Below are 25,388 nucleotides of genomic sequence, written 5' to 3'. Positions count from 1 at the left end.
TGTTTGTCAAACTGCTATATATCCAATGAAATTTTTCTAATAAAGTGTGTGGTTCAAGTTTTTTGAAATTTCTATATTTTTGTCAAAGGGTCAAAATAAATATTTTGTCAAAATTTTATGAAAATTAAACAAGCCAAATTAATTTTAGTCAAGGTGTTTGGTACCACCTTAAAACTAGTTCTATATTTTTATTATTTCTAAATATTTTTCTATTATTTTGTTAGTGTTTTTCACCAAAATTGGTAAACAAAACACCCCCTCCTCATAATTTTTCAAAAGAGTTGGAAGAGAATTTAGTATTTTTTTTTTAATATTTGGCACTGTGTGTGAATGACAAATACTAATAAAGATGCAAGTAAAGACAAGCATTATAAGCATGCAGGATGTAGTGAGTACCCAGTATTCAATTCTTGATCTAGTATCTTGATCAGTAACAGAACAAATGGTATCTATTTATGTAAATGTAGTGATCAAGTACCCAGCATTCAATCCTCGATCTAGTATCTTGATCAGAAACAGAACAAATGGTATCTATTTGTGTAAATGTAGTGATCAAGTACCCAGCATTCTATTCTCGATCTAGTATCTTGATCTGAAACAGAATAAATGGTATCTATTTGTGTAAATGTAGTGATCAAGTACCCAGCATTCCATTCTCGATCTAGTATCTTGATCAGAAACAGAACAAATGGTACCTATTTGTGTAAATGTAGTGATCAAGTACCCAGCATTCAATCCTCGATCTAGTATCTTGATCAGTAACAGAACAAATGGTACCTATTTGTGTAAATGTAGTGATCAAGTACCCAGCATTCAATCCTCGATCTAGTAACTTGATCAGTAACAGAACAAATGGTACCTATTTGTGTAAATGTAGTGATCATGTACCCAGCATTCAATCCTCAATCTAGTATCTTGATCAGAAACAGAACAAATGGTATCTATTTGTGTAAATGTAGTGATCAAGTACCAAGCATTCAATCCACGATCTAGTATCTTGATCAGTAACAGACCAAATGGTATCTATTTGTGTAAATGTAGTGATCAAGTACCAAGCATTCAATCCTCGATCTAGTAACTTGATCATTAACAGAACAAATGGTATCTATTTGTGTAAATGAACCAACATGTTTCCTACGATTACGGTTACACAATCAATTTAAATCTTACCAATGTCATGTCGAGAACTTCTCTGAAATAATGACATAAAAATTACCTCCTATCAATTATATTACATTATCTAAATCTAAACTTTTAAACAAAAAACAAAATATAACAGCTTTGCTTATCATGTTTTTTAGCAAGAAATATTTTCCCATGGTTTATTTTTACCTGATCTTATTTTGACGTAAGATTTATTTGCCCTGTGAAACAGGTGTATATACTCTTTTTGTTAAAAGATATTCTGTTTAATTTCATTTCCCTGTTATGCCATAATCAAAAATATATATCCCTATTTTTTTTATTCAGTACCATTTCTTCGGTTGTTCAATATTCCAAAATTTTTAACTGGTTGTTTCAGAGAAAGGTCCCAGAGCAAAAAGGAACAAAAAATTCATTCAATATCTATAGTACTTTTTATTTTTTCACTAGCCAATTAGACAAATATATTTTAAAATCTACTGAATAAATATCAATTGCATGCAGTGTATTCCAGTGACATTTTAAAGACAGTGGAGGATAAAAAGTAGGTCAGTTGTCTAACTTTAACCTTGGTACAAAGACCTTTTCAGGACCAACTTTTTTTTTCTCTCTAGAAACCATGCAGCTTTTTGTTTTCAAAAACATAACAGAACAAGAAATCATCCTGAACATGCATGAAATATTTGCCACTGGACATTAAGCAACCAACAATCAATCAAACAGAACAAGAAATGTTGTATCTATTTTTTTCTCTAATTCTCAATAGAAACATACTATATTTTTCAATGATTTGAAGCCATCCTGACCCTCTCTGATCATCTATGTGAACCTCATCAAAACCAAAAATTGAAAAAAGTGTAAGATATCCTTATTTTATCAGAACCCAAACTTCCTTACTCTCTCTAATTTAACTCTCTTAATATCCCCTGGGGGGTATCTGAAGACTTAACTGAAATTATAAAAAATCCCCTTTTTCATAGGAACCCCTTCCTGCATTATCATTCTCTCCTTTATGCTACCCTCCCCCAATTTACAGGTGTTTCTCCTCCCAACTAAAAAGGTATTAAATTACCCTTGTTTTATCAGAACCCCTCCTGCCTATCTCATCTGAGTAATCCTCCATCAGACAACCTTGTTTACTTAACCATTAAACATCACAGTCAAACATATGTTTTTCAACAGTTATCAACTTACTAAATATCAACAAAATGGGGAGGAATGTTGAAAAATACCTCCGTATCAAAACACAATTATCAAAGTTTCCCACTGGCATAACATCGCCTAACCTAAACAAACTGTCCATTTTAAGATATGTACTTTTAAAATAGCAATCATCATCATGAAATATTCTCTTTCTGATGAAAAGATAGACATGTTAAAACCTTGGAAATTCTTATCACCTAAATACATGTTATATCATATATCAATCTTCTAACAAAACGAAAAATTTTATTTGAAAAAACTTTTCTAAATAATAGTTTTATTGATGAAAAAGTATGTGGAGTTTACATTTCTATCAAAATACTTCAATTAAAAAGTGTAGAAACACATAGATATTTTCACAGTATGTTTTGCTTATACAAACATCCAGAAATTGAAAAGCATAATTGTTTGTGGCAAAAATTATGAGATGTTGTATGATTGCCAAATGAGACAACTATTCACCAACAACTACCGGTCACTGTACATCCTTTAATATTGGGCAAACCCCATACCCCATCATAAGCTATACATCTTTAATTAAAAGGCCCAAGTAATACAAAATGTGAAACAATTTCAAAGGGAAAATATACAGCCTGATTAAAGCTTATACCGTTAACATTAAAACAAGAAACAATTATTTTTTCCTTTAAAACTATAAATTTTGGATTAATGGGAGATAACTCAATTTAAAACAGAAGAATATGGAGTTGACATACTACAATGAACTCAGTTGGTATGGTTTGAGAAAAAGGATGCTATTTAAAAGATGATTTCTATTTTGCAGTAAAACATAACTTCTGTTAACTTGAATTATTCAAATTCTCATTTTGCATGCTTTTAACAACAAAATTCCAAATCCAAATCAAATTACAATTGAACTGATAGTAAAAATATCAGAAAATATAGAATTCTCATGTTAAATACTTAGTGCTGTATACAAATATAATTATCCATGCCATATATGAATAAAAATACAGAGTTGTTTAGTTATAAATTAAATATAATGAACAACTTTAATTCCACCACATGCTAATGTACTGGAATCAGGTTTTAAAACTTGTCAGAGGCTGTCTTTGTTTAAATCATAGTGATTTTTGTGCTTTTAAGATTCGGGTGTTGATAGCACATCTTTGAAATTCTCTGTCTAATCTATTTAATAATTAATTTTGTTTATTTTCAGTAATTTTGTCTAGACTCTTGAACATTCAGAGCTTGACATGTAAAATAGACAGATACTTGTCAACTGTTGACAATTAAAAGTAACCTATAGATGTCTTTTTAATTTTTTTCTTTTAAATTGTTGTTGGGTTGCTCATCCACTGATATATAAGGTACTTTCAACATCTGTCTTTCATGGCCTACTGTCAGTCTTGTAATATAGAACTAAAAATATTTACACCAACATTTCATTAAATGTAATTGGATATCTTGCAACTATCCTGCTTTACAATAAAATATGATTAAATTGTAGACAAGACTTCACCTCCTAAATTAACAAATCTATCCTTTTCTCTTTACCATGATATCTAAGTGTAAAGTACATGCACCCAATAGGGTTAACCCCCCCCCCCCCCCCCCCCCCTAATATCTAATACATAACAATGATAATTTTGAATAGTTAATCAATTACAAAATGTATTTCATTAATCAAGGTACCAAGACAAAGCAGGAATAATGACTTAGAAAAAGAAAATAGCACTACACATGTAATAAAATTTCTCTGGAAGATTTTAACTGATTTTTATGATTGTTCCTGCTATGGAACATTTCATTTGTCCAAAAGAAAATTAATAAAATATCTTTATTGTCATTAAACAAGTAACCTGACTCACAGTCAATGATAAATCATTGATTCAACAAAAAGCAAACTTAATTATAAATCAATTTATAAATGCAAGAAGTGTTGAAGTAAAGCATGAAAATTTAAGCTCACAGCTTCTGTCCTCAGTTCGAAAGAGACAGTGTGTCAAAAAGGAGCTGATGTAACAACTCTTGTGTGAATATATATTTAAAATGACTTTTCAATATTGCATGCCATTATGATGTCAATACCTTAGAACCTTAACACATCCAGATTGTAAGAAATCAAGGCATTTTGCATCAAACCGCCAATTTTCCCCCTGAAAAACCTATTGCCAAAATCTAAATCAGTATAAAGTAACCTTGAATAACAGTGTATAATTTTCTGCCTGGATTAACCACAGAAATCCATGAATAATCATAATAAAGTCATATTTATCAGTATTATAGAGGATGGTTTAAGACAATACTGCTGGTGAGATATAATGGAAACTTGGCAGGAGGCTATCCTTTGGGAGAGAGATATCCACTGATAACATCTTCTTTACACTGATAATCATTTAACTCTACTGCTGAAGAATATGCATTATCTATCATGATTATAGCATGGAATTATTTCTGGTTATTTTTACCATTATATTAATGTTTTATATCTTTTTATTTTTTATTTATTTTAGTTTGATTTCATTTATTTCATTTAATCGTTATCTTTATAACTATAAACTTATTAAAATTGCTGCATGTTTCTTAAAATTTTGCCAACCTTCAAATCTCACCTATGTTCATGTTACCATTTCCTCATAAATTAAAACAAATTCTGTTCTCTGTATTTAATTTTAACTGCTCTTAAGTATCCTTGTGGTCATGTGATAACCAAAGGCAGCATATAACATTGATGTTATCCCCAGCAAGGTCCAACAAAAGACTTCAATATTGATATTTGCTGTTCTCTAGTAAGTGTAAAACAGTTATCTCCTCAATTTTACATTAAGAGTAAGAGCCATAGGGCTGGGTCAGTCGGAGTCCGAGTAATGTGTCCAAATGGACTGACATGTCTTCCTGCAGAGACTGGTACCATGTAAACTCTTCAGACTAAACTAGCAGGCTCAAAATCTGGCTCTGTGTGTGGGTATACAGTCCAAAACAGGGTTCAGTATTAGAGTGGACTGTTGTTCAGGGGTTATCGTTTGTTGGTGTGGTTCATAGGTGTTTCTCATCTTTTATATAGATTATACCGTTGGTTTTCCTGTTTGAATTGTTTTACACTAGTCATTTTGGGACCCATTTAATAGCTTGCTAATCGGTGTGAGCCAAGGCTCTGTGTTGAAGACCGTACTTTGACCTATTATTGTTTACTTTTTATACATTGTGACTTGGATGGAGAGTTTTCTCATTGGCACTCATACCACATCTTCTTATTTATATTCAGATTTATATCATAACTACCATCCTGACTATAATGTTTTATTTGCAGAAATATTTCCTTTCGAACCACCTTTTATTGACTGAATAAGTGTTGGCATACAAGGAGGGGGTTCAAAAGGATTTTGTCATATTTGCTGCTAGATGTAAACATCCAACCATTCAAACTTTTTTCAACAGTAACCCAGTTCCATTACCCCATGGGAAAAAAGTTCTGTTACTGAAAATAGCCATAAGTTTTTATTCCCAGACCATTAGTTCCTGTGTCAGTCTAAAATCTATAAAACAGAAGTCAATTTTATTTACATTATCCCTGATTACAAAATAGATTTAAATTTCACAGAAGCACATGTTAATACTAAAATCTTCATTGAAAACCAGACAATATTGAATCAGACCATATCACTTTCATTTCCTCTCCCTAAAATAAAGTTAACAAGTCTCTACAAATCACAATTCTATGTAAGACAGATCATTCTAATCAATCTTTCCGGAAAGAATACACTGAAACATTCGAATACATCTGTGTAATATAATTTCAAAAGTATTTTTTAATCAGGTAAGTCAGTGACCAAAATAGATTGTTATCAGGATTAGTAAAACTGGAAAGTAATCACTTAACAAACTAAAAAGTAAAATAACAAAAATACCAAACTCTAAGCAAAATTCAAAATGGAAAGACATCCTTTATAAAATTAGAAAATTAAAAGCTCAAACACATCAAAGGAATGGAAAACAACTGTCATATTCCTAACTTATAGAAAATGGTGGATTAAACATGGTTTTATAGCTAGCTAAACCTCTCACTTGTATGACAGTCACATAGAATTCCAACTACGTGAAACTGTTAATTTCATGTTTTGAAAGGTTCATTATGTATTTCATGACTAAATTTGATTTGGTTGGTATGTGCCTTTTTGAGAATTACTATAAATATTGAAACATTATGAGACACACTTTATATGCCCAATATATACAAGCAAAAACAACCAACCTAGTATACCTGTAGCCTGAAAAGGGAAACATGTGATATATGATTGCCAATTTTTCTGTATACTTTAATTATTAAATTTTGGAGTAAAAGAATGTTACTGTGAATTAAACTCAAAAACAAAATACATATGATAATAAACTGTTATCACAGAGATATGTCTTGCCTTTTTGTAATTTTGATAATGCAAATGTTGAAATTAAAATAGCAATACTTTAACATGTAAGTTATGCAAATATTCCAAGTCGATGAACCATGACTGAAGGTACATGGCTTAACAATCTCCATGGAAATGAGATGTGCCAATGCTAATACAACTGCATACCAAATACCATTGACTTATTATAAGTTATTACCTAAACACAAACATTAACTTGTAAACTATATAAAAGTTTCAAAGTCAATGAACCATGATCAGGGGTGGGGCTATATAATCTCAATGCAAACGATACTTGCAAATGCCAATACATTTGCATACCAAATATTATTGACTTAACATTAGCAGTTCATCTTAAACTGATCTAATCACAAACTAATACATGTAAACTAAGCAAAAGTTTCAAAGTAAATAGACCATGACTGAGGGGGCGAGGCCAAATATTCTCCATGGAAATGAGATGTGCTAATGCTTATACAACTGAACACCAATTAACATTGGCCTACTACTAATGGTTCCCCTTGAACTGACCTAATCACAAAATAATACATGTTAACTTAGCAAAATTTTCAAAGTCTATAGACCATGACTAAGGGGGCGGAGCCAATTAATCTCCATGGAAATGAGATATGCCAATGCTTATACAACTGCATACCAAATATCATTGACCTACCACTAGTGGTTCCCCATAAATTGACCTAATCACAAACTAATACATGTAAGCTATGATAAGTTACAAAGTCAATAGACCATGACTGAGGGGGTGGGGCAAATCAATCTCCATGGTAATGAGATGTGCTAATGACATTACAACTGCATACCAAATATCATTGACCTACCACTAGTGGTTCACCATGAACTAGACCTAATCACAAACTAATACATTGTTGATGCCGCCGTCGCCGCCGACGCCGGAAACAGCATACCTATGTCTCGCTTTTTGACTCCGTCAAGGCGAGACAAAAAGGGGACACCTGGTTTCTACCCCAACATGAGTTAGCAACTAAACAACACAAAAAACCAAAAGACAGTAAAAGTTCAACCTACAGTTTTCAACAATAGACATTGTCTAGTAGAAAGTTATGAATAAATCAAACAAATAGCATGTATATCAAAAATATGCCATCAATACAAAAGTAGAAGATAATGGATTTTTCATTTGAATTGTTTCACATTTTGTTGTGTAGAGTCCTTTTATAGCTGACTATAGAGTATGGGTTTTGTTCATTATTGAAGGCCATATGGTGACCAATAGTTGGTAAAATCTGTTTCATTTGGACGCTATTGGATAGTTGTCTCATCAGCAATCATACCACATCTCCTTATTTTATATAACTGTTACCGCAGATCTGTTTGTTTACTTAAAACTCAATGCTCTATAATCAGGTGTGTGTACAATATACCAAATAAAATTCATCATTTTTTTGACAGTTTTCATATCTCCCTTCCCTGATACAGAAGACAGGTTGCTCTATCCAGAACATTTTTTATGCGAAAAGTGCTATTAAATTAGTAAATCTATTTTGGTTGAACTTTTTTAACATTTTTTATTCAGCAAAAAACTCATGTTCATGTGTTTTATGACTAGGAGTGTTTTTGTAGGTTAAGACCTACCGAGAAAACATAAGTGTTGTGTGTCATATTACACATATATTAAAGATACCATGTGAATTTATGATGAAATATAATCCGAATCCAATTGGAGGTTATTGTAAAATTCATTAACTCTTTAAATCAAAACATAAGCTTTCGATGTCAACAACACTTAATTCTTTCAGTCAAATGATGATGTCAGACAGGTGTCTACATGTAAACATTTAATTTGGAAATTGCAAACATATTTTAATGTCCCATCACAATCTGATTAAGTAGATGGAATTGTATAAGTACATGTAGCTTTATTGAAGAGTATGTAGATGGCCAGGGAGATAATATAATCCTAGAACTATTTTGTTCTGTTTGAGTGGATAAGTTCTGGCTGAACAAGTGTGCTCTCAGATATTTGTTTTCTACAGAAAAGGGATATAAAAAGCTAAGTACCAAATGCAATATCATCTGATAAAGAAACAACATGTTAAAAAGCCACTTTGTTTAGACCAAATAATTTTTTTTTGTCTGTTTAAGAAAATCCCCTCTCAATAAATGTGCACTTCTTAATAAATCTAATAAATTTAATAAAAATATGATGATCAAGAGACCTAAAAATTGACCCTTTTAAAGTGAAGAAGTTCCCTTGTGTCATGCACAGGGAATCAATGTACTAGATTTAGTGAAGATCTGATGTATGTTGGTAACCTCTTTAGTTCCCAAGTGGTTTTACCAAAACACTAATGGGGCAGCTAGCTATAGCTACATGTAGCTATAACTAGTATACTTTATTTTTTTTAACTTTTTTGATAATAGCATGCAGGTTCTTGAGAACTTAAATATTATCTTTTGATGAGTTTTTATTCTAATTTTTTTTTGTCTAAACCTTATTTTTTATAGATAAACTTTACATATCATACACTAGCCTAAAAATATTCATTCATAAAACAATTTGATAGGTTTGAAACAATCAACTATTTTAAGATGTGGTAATAAATTTTATGAAAGTGTTAAAAAGTATTTGATGTATCAAGATAAGGGGAGATAAGACAGTAGAAAACACTGATCTATGAAACTGGATGATCAGTTTTACTACAAGCTTAATGGTGTTAGATATCAGACTGATTGGAAGATCATTTATCCAATGGTACAGATGGTCGCAAATGATATCATTTTTTTCTGCTTACTTGGCCAAAAATACCATCACTGCATTGAGAATATATTCATCAACATCTTATAAATCAACCCCAAAATAGACCAATTAGAACCAAACTTGGCAACACCGATACCATGTTGTTTATGCTCATCTGGCTTAAAAAAGCACTTTGTTTTATTCCTACCTAGATTCTGATATTATGGTGGTACCAAACACCTTGACTAAAATCAATTTCACTTGTTTAGTTTTCATAAAATTTGGACAAAATATTTACTTTGACCCTTTGACAAAAATATAAAACTTTCAAAAAACTAGAACCTCACACTTTATCGGAAAAATTTTATTGGATATATAGCAGTTTGACAAACACTAATTTTGATCATTGAGAAGCTTAATATTTCCTTAACAATAGATTCATTGATTAAAATGTTCAGTTGATTTTTACAGAGTTATCTCCCTGTAGTGTTATTTACCACCTTAAAGGAATTTTAGCAGCAAAATAGGTAATAAAGTTATTAATTTATTGATGATATATATATGTTTTTCATCAATTGAATGAGATTGTAGATTTGTCAAGAGTTAATAAGGACTGGTTAGCTAAAATCCTTATTTATTTTCATTATGAGTTAACAGGGTTGAAATAGTGAGATATCAGTTGTTCGAATTCTTGTCCTTTGATCTCTAGTGGATAGTTGTCTCATTGGCAATCATACCACATCTACTTATTTGTATCAGGATTATACATCTTATCTTTCTTCAAAGACGAGCAGTTGGTAAAAGATTACAGCTAAAACTGTGAATTAATTATCGTGCATGGTACCAATTTTCATGGTCTTCATTCAGTAAAGATGAACCAGAAATTAAGTACAAATTTCTTAAAGAATTGTGAAACTACCAGGAAAGGGAAGTATCTTAGAAATTATAACTTTCTTCAATCCAATTAAAATTCACAGGTAGCTACGAAAATAAATGAATTCAGTTATGATTAGATGTCGACGTCCTGTGTTATTAACAATAGAAAACTAGAGAAATTTATCCCCTCAAATGTTTTTTGTAACACCATCACAATGATAAGTATATGATCCCAGTAAAAGAATTAACTTCAGTACAAATCATTTAACATTATCTGGTTAGTTCTAATCAGACATCAGTACAAATTCACTGATAACTGGCCATGGAAGTGTGTTATTCCCAAGATTAATTACTTAATCAGACCATCCAAAATTATCAGGCTAGGTTTTTTCCTATCAGAGCACATGAGAGTTAAAAAAAATACCACATACTTAATGTATTAAATAGTAAAACAATTGCAGAACTACCAGTGAATTTCACTCAAATACATTGGTCACTCCTGTGAGCATATATTTATTTCAAAGAAAGTAATAATATATTTCCATTTTAATTTTCTATTTTTTTTCTACTGTAATCTCCTAACTGAATTTTGTTGTCGATTTAAAACAATGAGCCCCTCCCTTCCCATCTAAAAGTAAAACAAATATCTAAATGCCTGCATGCAAATGTTATTACCAGAAAACCAAAACCATATCAGGGCATACAGATAATTGCATGCCATCTTGAAAAAATATATAATCAAGGCCCAAGAAAGTCATCCTTAGATATCATTGTTGATTTTATTGCACCTCAAAATTTATCAATTCAACTCTGGGTTTCTGAAGATGCTGAATGATTAATATGACCTAAACTTTGTCCCATTTTATCAAGCTGAAGCAGTTTTCTTTGGTTTTTTTTCCCAACACGTTTAGATTGCCATTGCTTGCCTGAGAAGTAATAACATTTACCACAATGCTTTGAAGTCTCAAGGACATAAGTGGTCACTATAGTAACACAAGTTTACTTGTTTGTCTTTTCAAGTCTGAATATTGGACTATACCAAATTGCATTTGCTTCAAAAATACTTGATAAACTCTGCATTAAATATATGTTACTGTTACTCAATGACAATGAAATTCTTCACAATTTTTTTGTAGGGTTCAATGTTAATTTATCAGGGCAAAAGATAAAGAATTCTAGATTTTATAGAATGTCAATCATTCAAGATTAAAAACCAGAAAATAAATCACTAAAACACTTTCTTTAAAGGATCATATCTACATTCCAAATCTACACTTTTAAACTTGTTAAAAAAAATCAGTCATCTAGGACACTGATATCTTGAGTAGGTATGCGCCAATATTAAAAAAAATACAAGGAAGTTATCTTTTATGAAACATCTGGTACCGCAAGTTATTAATATTTTCAGGAAATATGAAATATGGTTTGATATTTCAAAGACAAATTGCTACAGGGACATATATTTTATGGCCTATATGAAACAGAAATAACTATTTTATAGAGCACTGTGGTTAAGTATTACAAGCCACGAATTGTTGCCGATATTTCACATAAAAACGTATCTGATAAAAATATTATGAAAACATGGAACACATGACTAAATAAAATTACACAAACACAAAACTATACAATGCCTTCCTTTGACAGATAATGGTTCTTCTATTGAGCTATCAATGTATTACTAATACTAAGTAAAATATTGTACTATGTATATGTATTGATAATTATAGGCACAAAAACTGTTTCAATAAAGTTCCCACTAAGTATGCATGTTGGCATTAATAGTTGTGTATAAAAGATATGATCAATTTATAATATCCTGTGCTATTTTTTGTACAATTTAAATCACTTTCTATGATTCATATGATTTGTTTCAGTCGCTCATATTTTATGAATCGAGAGCATAGGTAATGTCTCTTTTTATGTTTTTTTTTTTTGCAAGTAGCAATGTTATGCATATTTATGTATAAGATATATTGCATTAGCTGAGGTAAGTGTTGAAAACCACAATTAGGACCTTAAACAATCTGGTTTTAACAAATGAAAGAACATTTAATGTCTAATATATCCTTGCAAAGTTGGTGTGTGATTGTAAAGAAAGAGAGAGAACGAGGGCTAGAAAAAAGTAAAATAACAAAAATACTGAACTCCAAGGGAAATTCAAAACGGAAAGTCCTTTATAAAATGGCAAAATCAAAAGCTCAAACACATCTAACAAATGAAAAACAACGGTCATACTCCTGACTTAGTACAGAATTTTGTAGAATTTTATGTAAAACGAGAAAAATTTCCATGTATTGTTAAACTAATTACAATAGGAACAGGACATCAGCCAGCAACCAAAAAAAAACCCACCCCCCTCTCCGGGTGAGAACAATGCCAAGAGACTCCTGAAGCGATTCATATGCATTACAAAACATTTTAGGTACTGAAATAATATTGTATATTTTTCAATATTAGATTATGAACAAATAAGAAAGTCCTCTGATGCAATCCTAAGTTCAAAGTAGAATTTAACCTAATATTTCATTTACTGACACTTGCTCCATAAATTATTTATATACCACTTCAAATTGAAAAAAAGTCAGCGGATATCACAAAATAACAACGAATTATCTCCTGCTTGAACTTTGTTCTGACGAAAAAAAGATAAAAGGATGTTCTGACGAAACAAAGATAAAGGGATAACAACTCTAAAATGCCAAAACAAATTCTTTACGTCTGTTGATTAATTGCTTTGTTATACTTCTGATTTAGAGAAGAAATGTCAAATTACAAAATTCATTCCATAATATTATTACATTCAAAATTCATGTTAATAGAATGACAAAAAAACTTTGATGTTCAGTTAATGTTCTGATACTTTTGTCTACATTTTATTTCACATTTTAGTAAGCTATTATATTCTTAATATTGTTGTAAATGATGCCCTTTATGGGTTCTTGATTAGATTAATAAAATTCTTATTCTGTTTCTTAATTAAACAAGAAATTAAAAAAATTATCAAAATAAACATAAACTAGGATTTAATCTGTTCAATAAAATTCATTATTTGCCTCACTTCCAGTACCAAATATTTCATGCAATATGACATAAAATGTAAGGTGCCACAAAATCCTTAAGGATTATCAACTTTTCCGTATTATTATGAATACCTCTGAATTTTTTCGTAGGCAATAGTGGCATCAACAAATAGTTTGCCAGACAACTCCTATAAATACATGTCAATATAATTTTTTAAACCATACACTTCAATATTTGTCAAATTCTTGTTATATTTCTAATACACATTTTGTCTATTCTAATATCCATTTTTCCCCATACATTTGAGAACCTAAATTTGTTACCAATAATTAAGAGAAATCTAATTTTCTCAGAAAAAAAAATCGGTTTTCTTTTAATGCTCATATTGTGACAAAACCAGCATGTATACATATCTTTATATTTTTCAATGATTTGAATGTTTTACACCTCCCTAATGATAAAGACTTCATTCATTAAATTATCTTTTTGAATTTAAGCAGCACATGCACATTCTAAACATTAATTTTCATAATTGAATTTAAGAAAATTCTTCAGATGAGTATGATATGATAATAGCATCAAGCATCATTTCTGAGCATACTATCACGAGGAAATGCAAAATGCAAAAAAATCATTAATCATCAATAATTTGCTCAATAAAATGTTTTTCTTTGAATAAAATGTGTTGTGGGGTATAATTACATAAATCAATGAGACAGCAAACCAATGACACAGAAAAAACCAATAACATATATATTTATGTGTATATAAGAGTTCAAATGTTGTCTTTTTTTAATTTGATATCAAAATAAAAATCCTGACCATCAATTTTCTTTGACTGTTAAATATCCTTACACACTTTTATAGAGACTTCCAAAATGACACAAAAATCTTTGAAATTTATGTGCTAAATAAAATTAAATTCTATCCAATGTTTATTTTTTTTTTTTAAATTTTCATAGTTTCCTTATCATTTTTTTACTTGTGTTAAATCCTTACACTTTTGAATGCCCCAAACATATATCATTGATGGCTTAATAAAATTACCCCATTAAAAAGGTGAACTTATTTTTCTTTTCTATTAAAAAGCTTCAAGACTAAGCAAATTAAAAATCTTGTTGTCAAGCATAAAATGCAAAAAATCTTGAATGAACATTTATGTCATCAAATGTTTTCATAAAATAATCTATATGAATATGTCTTTTTTTTTTATTTCTTTTTAATTCTTATTGCATATATGTCTTTACTTTCAAGCTTCGTTTTTGGGTGTGTGTAATATCCTTACATGCTATCCCCATCCCTTACCAAAAAATATTCATCTTTAATACCTGAATAAAATGACTACTAAAAAGTAGAATCACTTTTTTTTTCTTTCAAAACTTTCTAAACAAAATAAAAATCCTTACCATCAAGCTTCATTTTTGTGAGTGTGTAATATCCTAACACTATAACATACTGCTGAGCTATACCATGCCTATTCTATAGAGATCTGCTATCATACTGAGGAGATAATTGTCCATACACTCAAAAATATAGTTTCTGCTTTACATATCATATTCTGACAAATCTTATTTACCTATCATGCTAGCTGATAAGCAACCAATGAAGAAAATGCATTAAATATACCAAAATCTTATAAATATGATATTTTTTGGTAGAGATAAGCCCCCTTGCCAGGGCCCCCCTTTTCTCATGGAAGATGGTCATTTATCTGACAAATTAGTGACTGCCAGATAATGATAAACATTTCTCAAAAGAAAAATGCTCCATCTTCAAATCTATCATCTCCAAACACATTAGCAAGTTAAACTTTATAAATATAATGTGAGTTTTACGACTCTTTGAAGGATTGGAGTCAACTGTCTGTTTATTTTTACAAATTTACAGTTTTGACAGATATGAATTCCAACCTTACGCATTAAGAGAAAATAATGCATCTGTAGAAGAAATGGTCTAATTGTTTGGTATTTTTCTTGTTGAAATAATTAAGTCTTTAATTCTTGTGAAAAAGAATTAGTTTTATGTCAAGAAACGCCTTTTAATGCTTGATGGTCTGTCAAGTTTTATACTTTCCTGAAAATAAAGCTGTATTGTTATCTATATGATTTTTGATAAGATTAAGAACTGTCTGTCTGTTTCCAAAAAGTAAGAATGTATTCTATTTTCCCATGTAAACTTCAAGGCATATTCGAGACAAAAATTCAAGGACAAAAACTTATCATACATTTTACTTAATAGCTTTTAAAATGCAAGATGAAGTTTTAAAAATATGACACCTTTAATATCTTTTTTAATGGAAATTTATGCATTTAATTATCATTAATGACAAATAAATTTAAAAGATTAAATCTACTAAGAATCAACTCCAATCAACTTCAATTATAACAATGTAAACTGGACCACCAACTGTATTAATGTCAAGATAATGAGTTCTATCAAGATGATGAAGAAAAAAACATCATTTCAATTAATTTTGACAAACTGGATAAATTAACCAATCTAAGTCAACAATTGAGATTAAATGTTTTAACTAGACAAACAGAGATACATAATGATAAATTCCAGATTAACATTTCTTCTCATCATCAAAAGATATGGGTTCTTACCATAATTAGTAATCCATTGAACTGTTATTAAACTAACAGTCAAAAAGACAGTACTGACAACTGATATTACTGGCAATCAATTTAAGTGGAAATGGACTGAGGTTCTATGACAGAACTAACAATCTACTAAAAGTAAAAAGTGACTATCTATCAGAGATCATATGATATTACTGACAACCACTTGAAATGAAATGATATTACTGACAACCAACTGAAATCACAAGACATTATATAACTGACAATCATTTAAGATCATATGACATTACTGACAATCTTTCAAGATTATATGACATTACTGACAATCACTTAAGACTAGATGACATTACTGATAATCATTTAAGATCACATGCCATTACTGACAATCACTTATGACAATCATTTGAGATCATTATATGACATTACTCAATAGGTAAACTGGCATAACTGATAATCAAACAAGGGTCAACTGACATTACTGACAATCTCTTATAGGTTATTTCACATTACTGACAATTCATTGTAGGTCAACTGACATTACTGACAATTTATCATAGGTCAACCAACATTACTGACAATTCATTATAGGTCAACTGGCATTACAGACAAATATTTATAGGTCAACTGACATTACTAACAGTCCATTGAAGGTCAACTGACTTTACTGTCATAAAATTCAGGAAAAGACACTCTGAATGGACAGCAACATTGCTAATTAATTCAAAGTCGCTGTACCATGAACTAGGGGCAGGGCCTCAAAATATTCCTCAAACTGATATGTACTGAAAGTATGATGCAACTTCAAACAAAATATCATTGAGTATCACAAGTTAAGTTCTTATCAAACTAACTTAAGCAGAAAACTTAACATTGAAAATTGCTAATTAATTCAAAGTCACTGGACCATGACCTAGGTAGCAGGGCCTCAAAATAGTCATCAAACTGATATGAATTGATAGTAATAAAACTTCATACAAAGTATCATTGATATATAGCAAGTAGTTCCTATCAAACTAACTTAAGCAGAAAACCTAATAATTGATGACGGCAATGACGCTGGAAAAGCAATACCTTTGTCACGCCTTCCCCGACTTTTGTCACAAGGGAGACAAAAACTGTATTTTCATATATATTTGCTTTCATGGTTTTACAAAAGTCTGCATACAAGCTGAAGAAAATTCATTCTTAGTTGAACATTTAAAATTGTGGTTCATCTGTAACCATAAAATCCACAAAAATTGGTATCTCACAAATAATCCGCAGTAGGTCATTCAACATAACTGACAATCTACACAGCTTCTTCCAGACCAAACCCTAACAAACTACCAGTATACACAAACCCTCACTATACTGTCAATACAAGTACTGCCCTAATCAAATCAGAAATCAACTGTTGACTGACAATATCTAATTAAATTGATCGTTGATAATCCTAGCAAACCATTTAAAATTTCTGAGCTTAGGAAAACCTTTTTTTTTTAATGTAGATATTACAAAACTTTTCTGTAGGGGTGGAAATCAAAAGAAACTCACTGACTGAATTGGTGAAAGTTCACAATTTCAAAGCTTTTGAAATGTGTTTTTTCATGCCATTGAAAGTACAAAACTTTAGCATTTTAGTGGAATTCAGTGGAAGTTGTTTCTGGCAACCCTTATAAAATCGTATAAATCAGTGTAATTGTAGCGAGAAAAAATATTTATCAACAGGCTCTACGGCAGTCTGCAGTGACTATAATATATATGTAAAGAATGATTCATTGCTGACAACGATGCACAACAAAGATTTATGTGGCTTTTCTTGTCATAGGAACAGACAGCAATTGGAAATGTATTACTGTGTAATATACAATGAAGTTACTGAGCAGAAATCCCAAAGACAATGCATTCCAGACAAAACCTAATCAATCTCTATCTCAGGCACCTTCTCATAAAAATATGCCATTCTCGTGTTTTACAACATTTGTCACATTTCTGACATAGTCACTACCCGTCTTTTTACAGAGAAGATCAAACATAAAGTGAAGGGTACCAGTCAAGGTTCAGCATTAATTATAACCAGTTTGCAAGGCACATCTATCACTACATGGTAAATGATGTTGTTTGTCAAAACTTTATGGTAGCTGATGATGTTAGTTTAAGATGAGCGACAATAATGGCTTTACCAGACTGTGTAACAACACCCTCCTCTCTACAAATAATTACTTCCCTGAAGTACTTGTAATGAGGAAGATGATTACCAACAGAATTACAGTATAATTTGTTTATAATCAAAAGTCTGTGAAGATTGTTCAAATTTTGACTGTTATTACAAATGGTAGATTATACAAATTGTAAAATAATTCCAGTTTTGTGTAATTAAACAGCTGCAACACTTATTGATGATGCAGAAAAAGAGGATTTTGTTCTACAAGCATTACTCTTTTTCCTTTAAGTTATCAAAAATCTAATTAATACAATTATTAATAGAAAACTTTCATTTAATATACAAATATACAACCGAAAGGTTATCATGACAACCAAACCAAGTAAAAACACAGTAAATGTGTTATATGCATACGAAACCCATATGCTATCTACAAATAATGTATAGAGTCAACTTTCAGCAAAAGCAGAACACGCCCTGCTATTAAACTAAAACCATGCCCATCTGAATAAATGCATGTCCGCCTTTTTCAATAAATATTAAGTGTATCATAAATATTTCTGTTTGGTAAATTCAACATTGTTGATTGTTTTTTTTTATTTATTTATTCATATTTTTTTTTCTTGATTTCCTCTTTGGGATAAAAGCTATCATGAAATGGTCCTCGAGAGAAAAATAATAAATTTCAGAGATACATACATCTTGAATAACAAGTTATGTCTTTCAGTTTAGTTTTAGGCAAAATTTGAATACAGGGAGTGCATACACTAAAAATCTGGCTAGTAGGGAGAAATTTTTAAAAAAGAAGATAAAGAAAAATCACTGCACAACATCTAATTTTTTTACAAAAACATCCATTTCACTAAAATCATGATCAAAGGTCATGGGAATTGTTAAAAAATGATATACATCTCATGCAAAGGTGAAAACAATAAGATAAATTTTGATAAACAAGGGTTGATGGCTTTCATATTGAAAGTGATTTCTTGGGAATAAAAGGCTCACAGCCAAATATTCCAGAAGGTTCCACTTCATAAAATCACATTATGATCCTGTTTTAATTCTACAAAATCCTCTGCACCAGCGCTCAGTGGGAATCAACTACGATTTATTATTAATTAATCCCAGACATCCCCTGTTAAAAGGATCATGTAATATGCATGTTATGTTTTACAAGTGCGAAGTTTTCTTTATATTTTAATAAGAGCTAAATTAGTAAGAGAATCTCGGTGTTTATATCATGGTGTAAAATTTGCATCAGTTTTAATCCATATGTCGCCACAATGCTGATATTCCAGACTTTCCTATGAAGAAAATGTAAAGAAACATTCCACATCCAAAAATAAATAATTAGCACATGGGACTTGAAATAATAAACATAATTACTGAATTCCACTTAAAAATCTGAAAACTGTCAATAAAACTTATGCAACATGATGCTTGTCGGTAATTTCTTTGTCCCATAAGTACTTCATTTAATAATGTTATGTCAACCAAATGCATGGACAAATCTGACAAACTTTGTTTAAAACTACCACCCACGGCCGTTTTAGAAATTCTTTTTTACTACCCTAATGAAACGAAACTCTAACAACTCCTTATTTTGTATAAATTTCATGCAAGGTAAATGCATTACAGATCTCAAATTCCTTCGCATTATTGTAAAAAAAATTTATCATCGTACCATAATTTTATTGTCAAGAGATAAATGTCAATACAATATGAATAGGGAACTATCAAATTATGTCTGTCACCAGAAGAAAAAAAAATCCAGTTAAATTATTTGCATCTTCATCAGTTTTGACAGCCTTTACCAATTACTGGAAATTCAATATTTTTCGTGGGATACCAATTTTTTGTGGATTTCATGGGTAAATGTGAAACACGAATTTAAATGTTCAAAGAAGTATTAATTTTTCATAGGCTTGTATGCAAACTTTGGCAAAACCACGAAATCAAATATCCACAATATACAAATTTCCTTCAATAAAAAAAAATTTTACCCATGAAAATATACAAATTGTATCCTTGTGCTCTATGAAAGTCTTTCAAACCCAAATATGATAAAAATAAGGAGATGTGGTATATATGACTGCCAAATGACATAAACTATCCATAAGAGCCAAAGGACAAAGCTGTGAACAAATACATGTAACTGTAAACAACCTTCAACAATGAGCAAAACTGATGGTCTCAAAAATTTAATAAAATTGTGAATGGAAACGGGGAATGCATCAAAGAGACAACAATCCGACAAAAGAGCAGAAAACATACTTTTAATTCTGGTATTCCTGAATAATATCTCTACAAAATAAAAGAAAAAAAGATAATTGTAGCCATAATCAATGAATATTATCGAATCATACAAACTACAGATTCCTGACACATACGATAGAAACAATTTGCAGACTTAGCCACAGAAAGCAGGAATAGAAGAATTTTAATTTTTGTAAGCGTCATTTTTCAGTAAGAGTAACATTAATACCCACTGAGATGTAATGAAGATGCATTAACATTCATATCAGTAAAATAATTATTTAAAACTTTAAAACTCACCTACTTTGATAAAAACGCTACTGAAGGTTCAGGTAAAATTTAAAATGCAAAATAAATGAATTTTAAAATGATGAATATTCTTAACACCTGCCAAATTAGAAATGCGTTGAGAAACCAGATATTTACCAGGTACTGATCTAAAAAAAAAAAAAGAATTTTGACTTTCAAAATGAGACTGGATCTGTATAATATTTAGTGGCTCAAAAAACCATAAAAGCCAAAATTCTTCCATTCTAACCTATCTGTTCAAAATCTAGGGATAAAAATAAACTTTAAAATCTTCAAAAGTTTGACTACTACTTCCTGTACTTGAAAGCAGTCCATTTTTCTGATGGTCTGTTTATGCCAATTTGACAATGAAGATCAAATGGCAAAATATTTATATGCATGTATTTTATAATTGAAAATCAAAATCATTGCATTGGATAAGAAGGATTGGACAACCAAAAGATGTCATATGATAAAAAAATCTGTTTTAACTAACTCAGGCATGGTTATTAAAAAAAAAAGAAGTAATTAAAAATAAGTCTTAAAGTTAATCTAAATTTAGCGAAAAAAATGTAAAATCCTGCACTAATTTTGTAACCAAACTGACCATTTTTCTGTTTGGCTAATCAACTTAGTATTTGGTGCGCTTATCAGATATCTAAGTGACCTGAGAATTTCAATACTCTGTTTATTCGAAATTCCAATCAAATGAACTTGTTGTGGTTTCAAAGAACTAATTGACTGAAAATCCTGGGTAAGCAAGTAAACATTTTTTAAGAGCAATGTGAACACCAATAATAACAAACCATATAATACCAGAGCATATCAAAGAGGCCCTTTGCACTTTGATTGAACACAATTTTCTCATTGTCAAGTCTAAAATCTTCAGATAATTCATAAATTAGTGGTCCAGAGACTCCAGACCTTCATGTTTGAAAATCCTGGATTCCCCACTGCAGTCAGTTAACAATTAATCCTGACTTAGCTGATTAACTGCATGAAAAGGAATCCAGGCATTCCTTTCTGAAACTCACTGCATAATACAATACCCCTCCTAGCTCATTAACAGGATGGTTAAATGTTCTGTATTATATTTTTCCAGACAGACCATGAAATTAAAATCTCATTTACATATCAGCCTCCACAGTGCAATGTTGAGATAGTAGATAAAATGTTATATGGTCACTTTGATCTATTATGTTGGATATCTTTATTAGTAAACACTCTGACCTCTCCAGTGGTCATTTATATAGTTCAAACTGACCAGACCACTGGTCTAAGACCAACTCAACACAATACTACACTGTCCAGTTATGGTCTTTTTGAACTTGTATCTTGGGTTATTTTTAGCTAATGAACAACCTAACCTCCTGACTGGAGCACTGGACTGTTAGATGACCAGCTGACTGTCCAGTTAATAGCCATTAAACCACAGTTACAGTCAGTTAATTGAAAGAAACAGTTAATCTGCCATGTGTCACTATCATGTCTGTTAATTATTAGCACACCAAACAAATAATTATCTAATTAGTATAAAACCATATCAATTATCTATCTAAATCAATATGTTGTCATTTCACACTGATTCTGATCAGTTATATGAGAAAACAACAATTACAGTCAATTTCATCCCTAATTAATTGAAATGCAGTTGAAAAACAAGATTTTAACTAGTGACTAAAACTGATTGAAAATTGTTAAGAATAAACAATTTTTTCCAATAATTTTCAGACATGTCCATAGGGGTTCAATTTATTGTGGGTTTGATGTCTTTTCTGGGGGAGGGAGTTTGATTTTTGAATTTCATAAGCCCTGCCTCCAATTATTTAAATCTTTTAATAAAGCATCTATGAATTTTTTAATTATAGGAGGGCCTTTTATACTTGAAAATTAAAACTTCCTTTTTATTCTGTAAAGCAAATTTTAACCCCTGTGAGACTCAACATACTGTCCAACATCAAGAAAAAAACAAATTACGTGTGTAACCAATGCGTTTATATTAATATATAACGTCCTTGTTGTGACAAAGTATCTGAACAAGAAATATTTCTGGGTAAGCGGAAAGTAAATTTATTAGTGTATTCATTTTTTAACTGTGTTGAATGCTTTTTTTGTATTCTCCCTGATTCTCAGATGCCTCATATCGTCATTTTTTTTCTCTAATTTCTAAATAAATTTAATTTTCTTTACTTTTTTTCCTTATCTTCTTGATTCTGTTCACAGATGGGTCTTCATCGGTCAAATAGCTGTAGCTAATGAATAGCTGATATTTTTGGTTTAGGTGTTTCTAACATCATTCTGAAAAAAAAAAAAAAATAATAATAAAACTGTCTTTTTTAGTGAATCACTAGATCATCATGGACTGACAAATATAAACAATACTATAATTAATAATATTAAGATACAAATAGACATAAATATTGATTTTAGATACAAATTTAATGTTTTGCACATAATTTCAGTTGATTTGACGAATAATATAAAAATAAGGACTGTGTTATGATTTTATGATGCATTTACCATGGCTTTATTCTTTTATATGATGAAATCAATGTTGGATTTTTTTTTATGTCTGAACAAAAAATGAATTTCAAGGAAATAAACAGGAAACACGATACAAAAAATCTCAAATGAGACAAAAACTTCTCTCAAATGAGGAAATATAAAATTCACGCTGTCTATTGATGTATGAGCAATACATGGGTTATAAACCTATTATTTGATCAGCTCATTAAACTTTGTATTCGATTTTCGATTTTCAAATATTTTTGGCTCGAGCATTCACTGTAGAGACATTATTTGTTGAAATGCTCATAAAAGAGTCAGACAGACCTTGCAAGAGTTTTCCACTAATGACAACAAGGTTTTGTGACTTCAACACATTTAAATTTTATCTTGAAGGTCATAGAGGGACAGACACTTCATGTCAAAAATAAAACAAAAGCTGTTTCTATTAGTCACAAACTTTTACACTGTAAGAGTTTTATCTAAAAAAAATATGATACTTTTAATCTTAAAACGTATTAGAGAAGGAAAGGTTTTTTTTACCATTGTAAATCAAGATTAAATAGGTCACGGTAACCTAAATATTTCTGAAGAGTATTTTGTCCAAACCACTCAAGTGTGTAATGTAGGTCAAAGTGATTCAAATGTAGTTGATTCCGGTTAACACTGTACTATAGAGGTAAAATATCACTGATTTTATGTCACATCAGACATTAAGCAGACATAATCAATCACTCACTTATATATATGGTTATAGGTTAAATCTTATGACTGTCTTTACAACATAAACATGCCTTCTTAGCAAATTGAGGAAAAGAGGGGGGACCAGGGCAAATTTATATAAAAAAATGTCCCACAATTTTGTAACTTTTGGATCTTCTTTAGTAACAATTTATCTCATTTGCATGCTAATTAATCAATTTTTTCAAAATAATTTGTAACCAGCAGATAGGGACTCCAATTCATTACCAAGACAGATTCCTACCATCAAATGCAATGCATCAGACATACACACATTTTCCCAAATGTATAAATAAACTTATACAATGACAATAAACAGAAACTTATCAGTTTTGACATCAGAGGACCATGTGACATCGAAAATTAAACAAGTTTCAATTATATAGAAAGCCTAGTCACTCTGAGGAATAATTTGTTTTGGCCTGCACCAGAGGAAGATTTATCTCTGACAGTGAGTGTTATTAAGCATGACACCATTCTGTGTATTACAGACTTTCCTATCCAATACACTAATCATTACAACAGATGTTTTTCTTAAAGGGCTTCCAATGCTATCATAGAAGTGAATGTATGAAATATACAGCTGTCAATTAAAATTGAAAAATTGACAAACGTTAACGTTGTTGTCTGAATGAAATTTTTCAACCATTTCTATTCATAAACATGCAGGCTAGCTGCTCTGTTAAGTCTCATGATAGTTATTTAAGAAATCCTCATTTTTCATGTCAATTTTACTTCTGCATTATTTTTTTTTTACATTAAAAAAAAACAACATTAAAACTGCAAAACTGTTGTTACCACACCTGCATTCTCTAAACTTGACAGCCCTGCAAAGCTGATATTAGGTACCAAAACAAACTATAAGCTGTTATCTCAAATTTTATATAATCTCAAATCCATACGAATAGATTACAGAGTATTAAAGTACAGCTATCCCATAAAAAAAATCTCCATTTTCCTGTTGCATCATTTGCAAAAGTTTGATGTAAAAAAAAAAACTTATGTTAACAACAAGAATGTGCATCATTTCCCATACCTGCCATCTTTTTTAAATCTCCATGGGGGATTTTAAGAGCAAGAGGACCTAATGCTCCTCTTATATTGTCATAAGTACTTTTAATCTAGTACTGTATTGTTTAAATGAGTATGTATGTACATAAATGCCCTTTTAACTCATTTGAATGCCTGTTTTGAGGTGTTAAGTTTGTATGATAAAGAATTTCAAAATTCAGGTCAACACCTCTCATTGGGGGGTGTCATCCTGGTTTGCCCACTTTTAATTACATGCATATGTAAACAAAGGGGGAATTGTTGTTTTAACAATTATAGTTTATTTCTGAATTATAGTCATATTTTTTACCTTTTATTTTACCTGTAAAATTTTATAAAAGATACTATATTCTGCTATTAAATCAAGGAAAATGTGCAAAAATATTCTATATTTGATATAGTTTTTAGCAGGAAAATGTATTTAATTTGACAAATAGAAGGAAAAAAAAAAATAGGGAAAAATGTGTACAAAAATGTTTATTATTTTT

The 25,388-nt window shown here is 30.4% G+C and overlaps 1 protein-coding gene across 15 annotated transcripts in view; it reads right to left on the bottom strand.

The window, feature by feature from the left end:
* The window catches only part of LOC127739055 (alpha-mannosidase 2-like), a 231,115-nt gene that overhangs the window by 9,957 nt on the left and 195,770 nt on the right, over window positions 1-25,388 (bottom strand). For 14 of the 15 annotated variants that reach the window (XM_052250612.1, XM_052250613.1, XM_052250616.1 and 11 more), the window contains one exon: window positions 22,795-22,902. Coding sequence is in view for 1 of the 15 variants with exons in the window: in XM_052250611.1 (XP_052106571.1) it covers window positions 14,742-14,754 (13 nt within the window). In the remaining 14 variants the exon portion in view is untranslated. Of the gene's footprint in view, window positions 1-14,741; window positions 15,260-22,794; window positions 22,903-25,388 lie in introns of those variants that run through there. The other variant, XM_052250611.1, reaches the window with a different exon arrangement.

The sequence above is a fragment of the Mytilus californianus genome, unplaced genomic scaffold (assembly GCF_021869535.1).
Source record: "Mytilus californianus isolate M0D057914Y unplaced genomic scaffold, xbMytCali1.0.p SCAF_4, whole genome shotgun sequence".
NCBI classification, from domain to species: Eukaryota; Metazoa; Mollusca; class Bivalvia; order Mytilida; family Mytilidae; genus Mytilus; species Mytilus californianus.
This window is presented reverse-complemented; position numbering and strand designations above follow the sequence as displayed.